Here is a 15558-nt window from a genome sequence, read left to right as displayed (position 1 = left end):
CCCCTTTCCGAACCTCACGCTCACGACTACTGTCTGTTCTGGCTCCACGGTGGTGGAATGCATTCCCCGTTGAGGTGAGAACTGTAGAATCTCTCCCCACCTTCAAGCGCAAACTGAAGCAGCACCTCTCCCCGGCCCTCCCTACCTCCCTGTGAACCTTAATTGTTGTCTTTCTGTGGTTTACTTTTTTGTGTATCAGTATTTTAGTTTGGCTAGGTAAGCAGTGTTTGGCTAGTTAAGGGGTTTGGTCATACTTTTGCGTTTGTTTGTTTGTTTGTTTGCTTGTTTGTTTGTTTGTTTGTTTAAAAAAAAAAAAAAAAAATAGGCTCTGGTCCTTATCTTTGTTGTGCAGGTAGCAGTTGAAATTGTACTTCCCTCTAGGGTCTTTCAGCGCACTTAACCCTGGTTATGGGTATGCACCTTGTTGTACCTCGCTCTGAATAAGAGCGTCTGCCAAATGTCATTAATGTCATGTAATGCAGCCACGTCAGAAAAGCGCGGCAGGACTTTGCCCCGCCCTCTCACCTACAGGCCAACTGCCAAACAGACATTGCGCAACAAGGCTGCCGTTTATTTGAGAGAGATCTGGCGGAGGGTTCAGGACCCCTGCAATTCCTCCCCGCCTCCCAAACCTTGATTCAATGATGGGTAAACGGTCCGTTGACGACATAAAAGCAAAGCCATACAGTTAGGTTACGCATCGAAATATTAACATTAATTACATTTAAGCAGTTGATTCCTATTCCTACTTGAATCAAACGCTCGATTTCATAACGTCACGTGCATCAGTAACGTTAGCTAATGTTGTCGGCATATACAGCTCCGTACCATTTCACTATTATGAAAAAACCGAAACCATGGCATGTCAAAATGATCGTAAATGTAGATGATGCCCTCGCACACATGATATCAATAATTTGTAAAGCATTCTGCTGACGCAGTTATATAGCGTCATAGAACACGCATTCAGGTTTTGACTTATGTCCCTGCTAAAAAAATAAATTAAAAAAAAAACTTATGTCCCTGCTTCGCCACAAATTAAGTTGATGTTTAGCAATATTTTGACCATATTTTGACCAAATGAGATTTTGACCAAGTACCAAAATTGACTGTTGTACACAATATACATCCAACCAGGTTCCTTAATACTTTACTTTAATATAAATGTTATTAATCATTGTTTTGTTAATTAATGTCTAGCACCAAACGTGACCAATCATGAATGTAAAATGATCCCTCTTGAGCGTAATGCTTTTGACAGTGTTTCAAACTATCCAAAAAAAAAAAAACCGTGTTCCATGGGGAAGCAAGGGGTTGCCGTTTTGCTATTGGTCGACTGGACATTCCCCAACCAATCACAATCTGAATATGGCGTTTCTTCTACAGACAATAGTAATGATGTTATGATTAACAGGCGAGAGATCGGATCCGTAACATCAAAACTATCTTGAAAAGTTGGAGGTGGGAAACTTCGTTAACAGCGAGAAGTGGTAAGTTATACATGCATGGTAATAGGCTACATATTCGCGTGGCGATTAACTTCGTTCGCTTTAAAGAACGTACCTCTTTATGTTTTCGTTACATGAAGCATATTGTTCTCTGTCGTCTATAACATTGTCATTTATTGATAATTGCAGCACGTTACAAATTCTAGCTAAAATGCGATATGACGGCCGCGTAAAAAATGTGTTCTTTCAGTCCCAAATAATTTTGCATTTCTGTGGGAAACGTTCGTGAAGTTTGACATTATCCGTACTTGTACTTACATTTGATAAATTAGTTCGTTATTGAGTACATTGCTCTATTGAATAATATGCCTAAACATAATCGGTGTGCGGATTGGATTGTTGGAGGCCATTACTAGCGTCACGTTCCCTTGCAAAAGTCGGTAAAGAGTGCGATTTCTCTTGCGAGTTACGTAGCATAGATTTTCTTCCTGGCACAGACAAGCAAACGCGATTGAACAAAAGATTAATGTCTACTTGCACATTCCTTTCGCAATGTAGACTACAGCAATGCTACCGTATTTTTATCTTGTATTTTTAAATTTGTCCAGTTAAATACAAAAGTATTGAGACACTGACAATTTTTCTGCTAAATAACAACCAAAACATATATACATGCGTATATGTAATATACGGTAATCATAATAACAATAATAATAATCATAACTTTATTTGTATAGCACTTTTCAAGCATACAGCACAACGTACTTCACGGCAGATTTAAATCACTCTTTCAGACACAAACACACACACACAATTACATTTTTCATTTCCTTAGCCTAATGTTCTCTGACTAATATACAGTGTAGTGCATGTTGTGGTGCTGCAGTAGTAACGCATCGCAAATATACGTACAGTTGTGTTCAAATAAATAGTGCGTAAAAAAAAAAAAGTGAATAAAGTGCAATTTTTTAAAATAGCTTTTACTTCAATATTTCAAACTCTCATCAAACTGTATAAACTGAAGACATTTTTCAAGCTTTAACTACACTTTAAATTACTGAACTAATATTTAGTTGCAAAACCATTGTTTTTGATAACTGCTGCGCATCTGCATTGCATCGAGTCTACCAACTTCTGGCACCTAGAGACAGGTATTTCACCCCAGGATGAACAAACTACATGCCACAGTTCCTGTGAATTTTTGGGTTTTGCTTCAGAAACTGCATTTTTTATGTCACCACAAGTTTTCAATGGGGTTGAGGTCGGGGGATTGAGCTGGCCACTCCATTACCTCAGTCCTTTTTGTCTGGAACCAAGATGTTGCTTGCTTACTCATGCGTTTGCGGTTGTTGTCTTGTTGAAACATCCCCATACCATGATTTTTGCACCACCATGCTTGACTGTCTTCACAGTGTACTGTGGATTGAATTCAGTACCCGGGGGTCGTCTGACGTACTGTCGACGACCACTAGACCCGAAAAGAACAATTTTACTCTCATCAGTCCACAGAATGTTACTCCATTTCTCTTTGGGCCAATTGATGTGTTCGATGGCAAATTTTAACGTGCCCTTTTTTCAACGATGGTGCTTTACGGGGGCTTCTTGCTGATAGCTTAGCTTCGATGAATGGCTGATGAATGGCTGAATCTTTGCCAATTTGACTATTCTTTGCTGTGCATGTCATGACAGTTGGCTCTGTTGTTTTACTGTTACACTACTACATCTAAAGTATTTGCCATGCAGAAATATCACTGCTACTAATAACAGTGGTTCATCAGGTTACTGATGTTGTACTGCTATTTTCTTGAACACAACTGTATTATTTCTTTTTGTCTGAAGACATGAAGCAACAAGTCAAACCCAGACCCGGAGCTGACCCGCACTTTAGGAAACCGGTAAGATTATTCATGTCAGTCAGTGTTTCAATGCACCATTACATATTGCTCGTACACTGCTTACATATTTCACAAATGTACATATTACTACTTTGGATTGTCATTTTAATTTACCATTCAAATAAAATAATTTTGTTTACTACAGAACACTGTTTCGTTAGTCTGTCATGTATTTAAATGCAATGACTTGCAAAGTTGACAGAACGTTGCCATTACGTTGCAACTGCTTGCTCCTTCACTGGCTTCAGGTTAGACGAGTCAGGTAAGATTTTTCTCCCTCTCCCTCTCTCTCCCCCTCTCTCTCTCTCTCTCTCCCTCTCTCTCCCCCTCTCTCTCTCTCTCCCTCTCTCTCCCCCTCTCTCTCTCTCTCCCCCTCTCTCTCTCTCTCTCCCTCTCCCCCTCTCTCTCCCCCTCTCTCTCTCTCTCCCTCTCTCTCCCCCTCTCTCTCTCTCTCTCTCCCTCTCCCCCTCTCTCTCTCCCTCTCTCTCAAACTGGGTAGAGCAGGCTTCTGAAACTCTGCAGTCTCTGCTGGTTTTGGTTGTTTCCTTTTGTTCAGCAACCAGTTTTGAGAACGAGGTGTGTGGATTATTGAGCTCATCAATGACTTAGAACCGATGGTGCTGAGACACCATGGAATCCAGCAGACACTGTGGCGTTCTGGCACTGAAGTCTGACACCTTGGAAACAAGGTGCACTCTCAAAAAATTTGAGTTCAAGATAACATGTCATTTTTTAACATACTGCCATGCCATACTGCTTTGAAACAGGATATGAGTGTTAACATGGTTTCTCGATGCTGAAAACCTCAACCAGCATGGTTTACTGCAAGTCAGGGGTGTCAACTCAGGTCCTGGGTTATCTGCAGTGTCTGCAGGTGTTTGTGGTTTCCTTTCAGCCAGCAGCCAAATAAGGCCTTGAGAACAAGGTGTCTGGATTCTTTACCCAATCGAGAACCACTGGCATCGAGAACACCACGAAAACCAGCAGACTAGAGCCTGACACCTGTAAACTCGGAGAGTACCTTCAGGTTGCTAAAAATTCTACTTCATTGGTTGTGTAGAACGGACTTTGTTCCCTCACCACCTTGCTCAGAAAGCGGGGCAGCCTCCATCACCCACAAAACACCCTTTATCCGGCAGAAGCTTTTTGAAGAGTATAATCCATAACCTTTAGGCCAGTGGCTCTGAAACCAAACTGCTACCCAAGGTTGAGTTTATGTGTAATGCACATATCTGTTACTGTTGCCCCGTTGATCTCGGCTGAAGTTCACAATTCCGATGTTCCGGTGCGGATTCCAAACCGTCCCGTCTCGTACCCTGCAGGAAGGTGCAGAGGAAGCGCTCTGGGACTGCCTGAAGAAGGCGGCCTTCATCATCGGATCCGGAATCTTCCTCCTGGCGGCGTTTGGGAATTCCATCACATGGTAAAGTCCTCGCCCCGGTCCCCGGGGCCCGGTGCCAGAGCAAGCTTTGGAGGGAATATTAAGATGGAATTGCTAGAGTATTCACCAAATCTTGATTCCCACAATGATGAAGATGGCTGTGCTTTAGCGACTTTAGCGCTGCAGGCTTGGTGCTGATCCGGACCAGCTTTGGCAAGCTCTTTTCCCTCTCCTGGGTAGGCACCTGCAAAGGTTCTGGGGAGCTTCTGGAGACTTCTGGCAGATGCAGTGGAGCAAACTGCACTTCCTGTTTGGCGACCAACAGTGGGCCTTGTTCATCATGGGTGAGCATACGCGGCGAGCTCCCCCAGCACAGAAAACCACGGGCAGGGAGACTTTGGTGTTTGGTGTTAATTCTGCCATTCGGCCCAAGCTGTGACCAGGCTTATTAACCTGGAGTAAAGGTTCCTGGGCAATGACCGGTGTCCATATGACCTTCACAAGATGCATATGCATAGCCTGGTTCTGTGTGTTTTTAGATCATGTGCCACCTTTGGAACTATGTTGGGGAGGGGGGGGGGGTGGGTTGGTACTGGCCCCAACACATAGTCCCTAAGGTTTTTATTTATTTATTTATTTTATATACTGTATATATATTTTAAAATCCCAGACCATATGAAACATGCCCTTTTGTGCCCTTTGTGATTCTTTGTATGGAAGCCGCATGAATAGCACAGACGGGTGCAGCCTCTGTCCTAGGTGTCGTAAACACACCCAGCTTTTTCTTGCCACGCCCAAAACTCCCAAATTTAGATATGGTATGATTGGAACTGTGATGCAGTTGCTGACGAACAGGATTCTTCATATGAACAGGGCAGCCATGAATTAATTACCAGGCCCAGGGCCGTATCCTGTTATAATTCTTTGACAAATAAAGAATTAGCCCAGCCTATCCTCCCAGGGGAAGTCTATATGAACGTGTAGGCTGATGCTCTATTAATGAACAGGGTAGTCTATATGAACATGTGGACTGATGCTCTATTAATGAACAGGGTAGTCTATATGAACGTGTGGGCTGATGTGCTAATGTTGAACAGGGTAGGTTATATGAACGTGTGGGCTGATGTGCTAATGTTGAACAGGGTAGTCTACATGAACGTGTGGGCTGATGTGCTAATGTTGAACAGGGTAGTCTACATGAACGTGTGGGCTGATGTGCTAATGTTGAACAGGGTAGTCTACATGAACGTGTGGGCTGATGTGCTAATGTTGAACAGGGTAGTCTATATGAACGTGTGGGCTGATGTGCAAATGTTGAACAGGGTAGTCTACATGAAGGTGTGGGCTGATGTGCTAATGTTGAACAGGGTAGTCTATATGAACGTATGGGCTGATGTGCTAATGTTGAACAGGGTAGTCTACATGAACGTGTGGGCTGATGTGCTAATGTTGAACAGGGTAGTCTACATGAACGTGTGGGCTGATGTGCTAATGTTGAACAGGGTAGTCTACATGAACGTGTGGGCTGATGTGCTAATGTTGAACAGGGTAGTCTACATGAATGTGTGGGCTGATGTGCTAATGTTGAACAGGGTAGTCTACATGAACATGTGGGCTGATGTGCTAATGTTGAACAGGGTAGTCTACATGAAGGTGTGGGCTGATGTGCTAATGTTGAACAGGGTAGTCTATATGAACGTGTGGGCTGATGTGCTAATGTTGAACAGGGTAGTCTACATGAACGTGTGGGCTGATGTGCTAATGTTGAACAGGGTAGTCTACATGAACGTGTGGGCTGATGTGCTAATGTTGAACAGGGTAGTCTATATGAACGTGTGGGCTGATGTGCAAATGTTGAACAGGGTAGTCTACATGAAGGTGTGGGCTGATGTGCTAATGTTGAACAGGGTAGTCTATATGAACGTATGGGCTGATGTGCTAATGTTGAACAGGGTAGTCTATACGAAGGTGTGGCTGATGTGCTAATGTTGAACAGGGTAGTCTACATGAACGTGTGGGCTGATGTGCTAATGTTGAACAGGGTAGTCTATATGAACGTGTGGGCTGATGTGCTAATGTTGAACAGGGTAGTCTACATGAAGGTGTGGGCTGATGTGCTAATGTTGAACAGGGTAGTCTACATGAATGTGTGGGCTGATGTGCTAATGTTGAACAGGGTAGTCTACATGAACGTGTGGGCTGATGTGCTAATGTTGAACAGGGTAGTCTATATGAACGTGTGGGCTGATGTGCTAATGTTGAACAGGGTAGTCTACATGAAGGTGTGGGCTGATGTGCTAATGTTGAACAGGGTAGTCTACATGAATGTGTGGGCTGATGTGCTAATGTTGAACAGGGTAGTCTACATGAAGGTGTGGGCTGATGTGCTAATGTTGAACAGGGTAGTCTATATGAACGTGTGGGCTGATAGGAAGGCTGTCTACTTCACAGGCTCCATGATTGTGCCCACCTCGATCTTCTGGCTCTTCAACGCTCTGCTCATGATGGCTGACTCCACAGGGAAGCCTTCCTTCATCACACGCTACAGGATCCAAGTCGACAAGAACAATCCGGTACGGTCAAATTTCACTGCTGACACGATTCCCATGGTCAGCAAATAAACAGAATCACACCCGGTGGTTATTATAGTTCAAGCAAACATATGTGTTCGCGACACTGATAAGATGGACGGCCATGTTAGACTGATTAAAGTCCTTGATAAATTCAGGTTCACATTTCGCTCTTACTCATCTCAGCTCCAGTGGGTTTATGGAGCTGACTCAGCACGTAGCCATGTCGGCCTTCCACACGCGACACGATTATGCTGTGTGCCGTGTACTGTGTACTGTGTACTGTGTACTGTGTACTGTGTACTGTACAGGCCTTCCTGAATCAGAGGCATTTGCTTTGTGCCTGTATGTGAAATCCTTCTAGAGATTGAAGCACAAACACAAATGTCAGCTGTTTTTGCAGGGACTGTATCCGAGTCCAATGGGGTTGAGGACTGATTCCTTGCCATGCCAGCTCATCTGGCACAAAGGGGACCAGAGCGGCAACACTCAGCTCCATGGCAACATGGAATGCTCTGTCAGCCAGAAACAACTTTAACCCTTCGAGGAATAGTTCAGGGGGCTTCCTGCATAAGCAACCGGAAGAACTCCCGTGATCTAAAGGGCTGATATTTCCTAGAGCAGGAACACTTGTAGAGCAGGAGGTTCTCAAGCTTTTCTGATCCAGGGACCCCCCCACCCGGACTCACGGGCATCCAGGGTACTCTATTAAACCGGCTTATATTAAAAAAATAAAATAAAATAAAAAAATAAAAAGGTTTTATATTTGTATCTGTATGGCCAGGGACCCCCTACTGTACCTTAAAGTCTGTAGACCCCTGTATTCAGCAGAGTGCAGTAGCCATTTTGGCTCTGTACCTGTTGAGTTCTCCGGGTGACGAGGGGTTCGTTCTGGTCGTTTCTTTTGGGGTTTTTTTTGTTTTTTTTCTTGCTCTTTATCGACTTCTAGCTCCACCCATTGGGAGAGGCTAAGAAAAGTGGCCAGAAAAATAAATTTAACAGGTTGGAATGTCCTTAAGGATGGCGGACTTCAGTCGGTTTCTGGGTCAGGAGTACGGACAGGATGAGGACTGAACTGAGTTCCTGGTTTCCCACTGCAGGTGGACCCAGAGAAGCTCCGGCAGGCGGTGAAGACGGTGCTGTGGAACCAGGTCTTCCTCTCCGTGCCCATGGTGTTGCTGGCCTACCTGCTGCTGTGCCAGCGGGGGGACCCCTGCAGCCTGGAGCTGCCCATCTTCCACTGGGTCCTGCTGGAGGTGGGCCTGTGCGGCCTGCTGGAGGAGGTCCTGTTCTACTACTCACACAGGTCCGATACTACACCATACTGTACTACTCACACAGGTCCGATACTACACCATACTGTACTACTCGCACAGGTCCGATACTACATACTGTACTACTCACACAGGTCCGATACTACACCATACTATACTATACTACTCACACAAGTCCGATACTACACCATACTGTACTACTCACACAGGTCCGATACTACACCATACTGTACTACTCACACAGGTCCGATACTACACCATACTGTACTACTCACACAGGTCCGATACTACACCATACTGTACTACTCACACAAGTCCGATACTACACCATACTATACTACTCACACAGGTCAGATACTACACTATACTATACTACTCACACAGGTCAGATACTACACCATACTATACTACTCACACAGGTCAGATACTACACCATACTATACTATACTACTCACACAGGTCAGATACTGCACCATACTATACTACTCACACAGGTCAGATACTACACCGTACTATACTACTCACACAGGTCAGATACTACACCATACTATACTACTCACACAGGTCCGATACTACACCATACTATACTACTCACACAAGTCCGATACTACACCATACTATACTACTCACACAGGTCAGATACTACACTATACTATACTACTCACACAGGTCAGATACTACACCATACTATACTACTCACACAGGTAAGATACTACACCATACTATACTACTCACACAGGTCAGATACTGCACCATACTATACTACTCACACAGGTCAGATACTACACTATACTATACTATACTACTCACACAGGTCAGATACTACACCATACTATACTACTCACACAGGTCAGATACTACACCATACTATACTATACTACTCACACAGGTCAGATACTACACCATACTATACTACTCACACAGGTCAGATACTACACTATACTATACTATACTACTCACACAGGTCAGATACTACACCATACTATACTACTCACACAGGTCAGATACTACACCATACTATACTACTCACACAGGTCAGATACTACGCCATACTATACTACTCACACAGGTCAGATACTACACTATACTATACTATACTACTCACACAGGTCAGATACTACACCATACTATACTACTCACACAGGTCAGATACTGCACCATACTATACTACTCACACAGGTCAGATACTACACCATACTATACTACTCACACAGGTCAGATACTACACCATACTATACTATACTACTCACACAGGTCCGATACTGCACCATACTATACTACTCACACAGGTCAGATACTACACCATACTATACTACTCACACAGGTCAGATACTACACCATACTATACAACTCACACAGGTCAGATACTACACCATACTATACTACTCACACAAGTCAGATACTACACTATACTATACTATACTATACTACTCACACAGGTCAGATACTACACCATACTATACTATACTACTCACACAGGTCGGATACTACACCATACTATACTATACTACTCACACAGGTCAGATACTACACCATACTATACTATACTACTCACACAGGTCAGATACGACACCATACTATACTATACTACTCACACAGGTCAGATACGACACCATACTATACTATACTACTCACACAGGTCAGATACTGCACCATACTATACTACTCACACAGGTCAGATACTACACCATACTATACTACTCACACAGGTCAGATACTACACCATACTATACTACTCACACAGGTCAGATGCTACACCATACTATACTACTCACACAGGTCAGATTGCTTAGCATTCAGAATCATACTGGAGAGAAAAGAATGCGGCAGTATCAAAGAGAACTTAACACTTGCACATATATGCTATTGTATTTCAAGATACACATGAGCGGGAATGGCTATGACTTTATGTTACGTCACTAGGGGGCTCAGTAAGTTTGCAAAAGCTAGCACGAACCCATCTATTGTTGCCTTTTAGTTTAACTGCTGCATCAGTCGTCAACAGAACCTGAAATGGCCCAGCCCACTTCGCCTCTAATGTTACGTGTTGTCATTAGCACACCATTACCCATTGCCCTGGAACGGAATTGGTCTGTTCTGGCAACCCCCATCTCTCGCCAATACCTTTGCCGTGTGCTAAGCTGTCCCCCTCTTTGTCGGATAAGCTTCCGACCAACGAGAAAACGTATCAACAATGACCAGAACATTGTTGTACCCTTTACACCTAGGCAAGGAAATATTCACCTTGGAGGTGACGAATGGGAACTTTCACACGCCTGCCACTATTGTTTTTAGTAGATTCTTTTACTTGTTGGTCCATGGCCTTGACATTGATCTCATTCTGCCGTCGCATATGACTGACAATTAGCGCGGCAAGGGGGAGTTTACATTTCTCTGGCACACGTTGAAATTTACCACATGCCTTCTTTATATCGTTCAAGCTCCAAACCCTATCTTTGTCAATTTGAAAGTCATATTTATTTTCAACCTACCTTTCAACGTCTTCCAACTTCAAACACGACTGAATAAATACCTTTGTATCCTTAATAAGGAAATCGCTCTCTACTTCAGGCACGGGTGTTCCGCCCTTCTTGGTCGTGGGAAACTGACTCTTACCACGTTTTGCAAGGATGATTTCAGTCACAGCTCAAATTTCTCAAAATATAAAAAGGTATTTCCTGGTCATACAATCCATACTGGGAATGACACAGTTTAATGCAGTATCTGAACAAATGGAAACTAGCTGAAAGGAAGTGCTTCATCCTCTGTGACAAAGCCCTCCTTTAGATATGATCATTTCTATTGACAGGTTTCCCGTTTAGGCTAAACACAAATGGTTATCGGCACCTAGACCTCAAATCAAGGCATTTAAAAGGAAATGTAAATAGAGTGGGGGAAACAGGGTGACTGTGGGAACATGCATTTGAAGGTGTGGGAATAGGAGCAGAACTTGCGTGTGAAACATCTTGAAGTTTGATAAAACACCAAAATCTAACACTATACAGATAGTACAAACACACACAAACACACACACTCACACACACTCACACACACTCACACACACTCCTGACCGTCCCTCCTCTGACACCCTAGGCTGTTCCACCACCCTGCCATCTACAAGCGCATCCATAAGATCCACCACGAGTGGACCGCGCCCGTCGGAATCATCTCCCTGTACTGCCATCCCCTGGAGCACGTGGTCAGTCCCCTCCGCTCGGTCCTTCCCATCGGACACATCCCTGCTGCCCATCCCAGTGAACATCTACAGGCTAACGCTAACGCAGCAATCAGTAACCGCCCAGGTTACGAAAATGTACCCCCGTGTAAAGATGGGACAGCGTGTTGCGCTAGCCCCAGGAGACACATACGCAGAGAGGGAGGGAGACAACCTGGGTCAAAAACGTACTTGTGTTGGATTCAAATCCCTTTCAACACTTGACCAAGCTTGTCTGGCGTATTGGAACCTACAAAATACTCTCAGAAAGTGCCACCTCTTCTGGTCCTATTGGTTGGGCTAAATTGCACCAGGCATGACCAATCGAGCAGAGAAATGTATTTGAATCCAAAGCAATTACGTATTTGGCCCAGGTACGATTGCTTGTAGCACAGGTCCCCTGTGTACTGAGCAATACCTCCTGCCCTGTGATTGGGTTTCTTCATGACCTCGTGAATACACGGTTCATGGTTTTACACCTTTAAAGGTGTAAGATCATTACATTACATTACATTATTGGCATTTGGCAGACGCTCTTATCCAGAGCGACGTACAACAAAGTGCATACCCATAACCAGGGATAAGTTCGCTGAAAGACCCTAGAGGGAAGTACAAGATCACAAATATGCGACTGGAATGTTCTTAACTGAACAATCCAATGCTGATGCTGATGTAAGTCACCACAGGCAGTTGAAAACAGAGTTCTAGAACACCACAGACTTCAGAATTTTGATAAGACAAGATGTGACCTGCAGTGGCAGGGGGTTGTGTTCCGAGTTTGAAGGACCCCTTTCTTGTGCTCTCCCAGCTGTCCAATATGCTGCCCGTCCTGGTTGGTCCACTGATGCTGGGGTCTCACATGGTGACCCTGTCACTGTGGTTCACTGTCGCCCTGCTGGTTACCACGGTTTCCCACTGCGGTTACCACCTCCCCCTGCTGCCGTCCCCCGAGTTCCACGACTTCCACCACCTGAAGTAAGTCTCACCTGTGCACTCGGGAAACTGCCTGAGGCCCCTTGGACATCACTGCGGGTCAGGAGGAAATGATTAGGCTGAAGCTCATCAAGTCCACTGCTGGACAGAAGACAGGTTAGCAGAGCGGGGTTATGGGAATTGCAGTGCAGGTTAGCAGAGCGGGGTTATGGGAATTGCAGTGCAGGTTAGCACAGCGAGGTTATGGGCATTGTAGTGCAGGTTAGCAGAGTGGGGTTATGGGCATTGTAGTGTAGGTTAGCAGAGCGGGGTTATGGGTATTGTAGTGCAGGCTAGTGCAGTTCAGTTGTGGGTATTGTAGTGCCGGCGAGTGCAGTGGGGTTGTGGGTATTGTAGTGCAGGCGAGTGCAGTGGGGTTGTGGGTATTGTAGTGCAGGCGAGTGCAGTGGGGTTGTGGGTATTGTAGTGCAGGCGAGTGCAGTGGGGTTGTGGGTATTGTAGTGCAGGCGAGTGCAGTGGGGTTGTGGGTATTGTAGTGCAGGTGAGAGCAGTGGGGTTGTGGGTATTGTAGTGCAGGTGAGAGCAGTGGGGTTGTGGGTATTGTAGTGCAGGCTAGTGCAGTGGGGTTGTGGGTATTGTAGTGCAGGCGAGTGCAGTGGGGTTGTGGGTATTGTAGTGCAGGCGAGTGCAGTGGGGTTGTGGGTATTGTAGTGCAGGCGAGTGCAGTGGGGTTGTGGGTATTGTAGTGCAGGCGAGTGCAGTGGGGTTGTGGGTATTGTAGTGCAGGCGAGTGCAGTGGGGTTGTGGGTATTGTAGAGCAGGCGAGTGCAGTGGGGTTGTGGGTATTGTAGAGCAGGCGAGTGCAGTGGGGTTGTGGGTATTGTAGTGCAGGCGAGTGCAGTGGGGTTGTGGGTATTGTAGTGCAGGCGAGTGCAGTGGGGTTGTGGGTATTGTAGTGCAGGCGAGTGCAGTGGGGTTGTGGGTATTGTAGTGCAGGCGAGAGCAGTGGGGTTGTGGGTATTGTAGTGCAGGCGAGAGCAGTGGGGTTGTGGGTATTGTAGTGCAGGCTAGTGCAGTGGGGTTGTGGGTATTGTAGTGCAGGCAAGTGCAGTGGGGTTGTGGGTATTGTAGTGCAGGCGAGTGCTTGTTAAGAGCTGCCCTCGCCTCTCTCTGCAGGTTTAATCAGTGCTACGGTGTGCTGGGGGTGCTGGACAGACTGCACGGGACAGACTCCGTCTTCAGGAAGACCAAAGCATACGAACGGCACCTCCTGCTCCTCAGCCTCACCCCGCTGACCGAGAGCATCCCGGACACGCCCAAGAAGAGTCAGTGACTCCCCCACGACCTCGCCCAAGAAGAGTCAGTGACTCCCCCACGACCTCGCCCAAAAAGAGTCAGTGACTCCCCCACGACCTCGCCCAAAAAGAGTCAGTGACTCCCCCACGACCTCGCCCAAAAAGAGTCAGTGACTCCCCCACGACCTCGCCCAAAAAGAGTCAGTGACTCCCCCACGACCTCGCCCAAAAAGAGTCAGTGACTCCCCCACGACCTCGCCCAAAAAGAGTCAGTGACTCCCCCACGACCTCGCCCAAAAAGAGTCAGTGACTCCCCCACGACCTCGCCCAAAAAGAGTCAGTGACTCCCCCACGACCTCGCCCAAAAAGAGTCAGTGACTCCCCCACGACCTCGCCCAAAAAGAGTCAGTGACTCCCCCACGACCTCGCCCAAAAAGAGTCAGTGACTCCCCCACGACCTCGCCCAAAAAGAGTCAGTGACTCCCCCACGACCTCGCCCAAAAAGAGTCAGTGACTCCCCCACGACCTCGCCCAAAAAGAGTCAGCGACTCCCCCACGACCTCGCCCAAAGAGTCAGCGACTCCCCCACGACCTCGCCCAAAAAGAGTCAGTGACTCCCCCACGACCTCGCCCAAAAAGAGTCAGTGACTCCCCCACGACCTCGCCCAAAAAGAGTCAGCGACTCCCCCACGACCTCGCCCAAAAAGAGTCAGTGACTCCCCCACGACCTCGCCCAAAAAGAGTCAGTGACTCCCCCACGACCTCGCCCAAGAAGAGTCAGTGACTCCCCCACGACCTCGCCCAAAAAGAGCCACTGGAGGAGCTTCATGTGAAATATTTGCAATTGCACGTAATCTTGTTTCTATTTTAACAAGCCAATTCAAAACACTACGCTGGTCCACTGAGAGTACTGCCTGCATTATGCGGCTATATTTGAGTGTGAGACGACGTTCTCAGGGAAAGGGTAAAGGTTCCACACCTACAGTAGGTAAATCGCTCTCTCTATCAGTTTATGTAGGTCAAACTCTCGGTGGTTATCATTATAAATGATTAAACGGTTCATCAGTACATAGTTCAGATGTATTATCCCCAGAGTAAACCGAAGAAACCTTTACCCTGTACAATCATGCCATCGATCGGAGAGCTGCAATGAGTTCAGGAAAATGGCTCGATAACTTTTTCCACTGCACATTTGTCCTATGTGATGAAGAAATTGTGTTTAATAAAATTAAAATGTTTCAATTTTAATAAATATCTAATATCAGTGAAGAGGAATTTTCATTATGGAATGGCTGAATCATTCTGCATCTCACACTCTCTCTCTCTCACACTCTCAAGATGCTCATCCACTCAGTTACAATCCAGTATAAACAAATGAATCCATCAGTTGTTGCCGAGTGCACTTGACAAAATGGGGAAATTGGGTGAAATGTAACCATGAATTCTTTCAGTCCTTTAACACAGTTTCATTGTCCAGCAGTGCTGAGCCTAAGCCCCATGTACTTACCAAAAAAACTGCAGACTTTTCAGACGGACAATGACAGTATG

General features: G+C 45.7%; 1 protein-coding gene across 3 annotated transcripts; it reads left to right on the top strand.

Moving 5' to 3' along the window:
• The first annotated feature begins 1356 nt into the window (after nt 1-1356).
• Nucleotides 1357-15291, top strand: faxdc2 (fatty acid hydroxylase domain containing 2). 3 transcript variants are annotated; one of them, XM_061249099.1, is made up of 10 exons: nt 1357-1490; nt 3288-3343; nt 4666-4766; nt 4965-5068; nt 7176-7297; nt 8395-8600; nt 11662-11767; nt 12591-12757; nt 13892-14060; nt 14095-15291. In XM_061249099.1, exons 2-9 carry the CDS (start codon nt 3290-3292, stop codon nt 14046-14048), a joined length of 1017 nt encoding a protein of 338 aa, XP_061105083.1. In that variant the 5' UTR covers nt 1357-1490; nt 3288-3289; the 3' UTR covers nt 14049-14060; nt 14095-15291. The 3 variants fall into 3 exon arrangements, with proteins under 3 accessions (XP_061105083.1, XP_061105082.1, XP_061105084.1); XM_061249100.1 differs by adding an exon at nt 4239-4370 and having other exon boundaries at nt 1415-1490; nt 13892-15291; XM_061249098.1 differs by having other exon boundaries at nt 13892-15291.
• Nucleotides 15292-15558: the final 267 nt, after the last annotated feature.

The sequence above is a fragment of the Conger conger genome, chromosome 7 (genome assembly GCF_963514075.1).
Source record: "Conger conger chromosome 7, fConCon1.1, whole genome shotgun sequence".
Lineage (NCBI taxonomy): Eukaryota > Metazoa > Chordata > Actinopteri > Anguilliformes > Congridae > Conger > Conger conger.
This window is presented reverse-complemented; position numbering and strand designations above follow the sequence as displayed.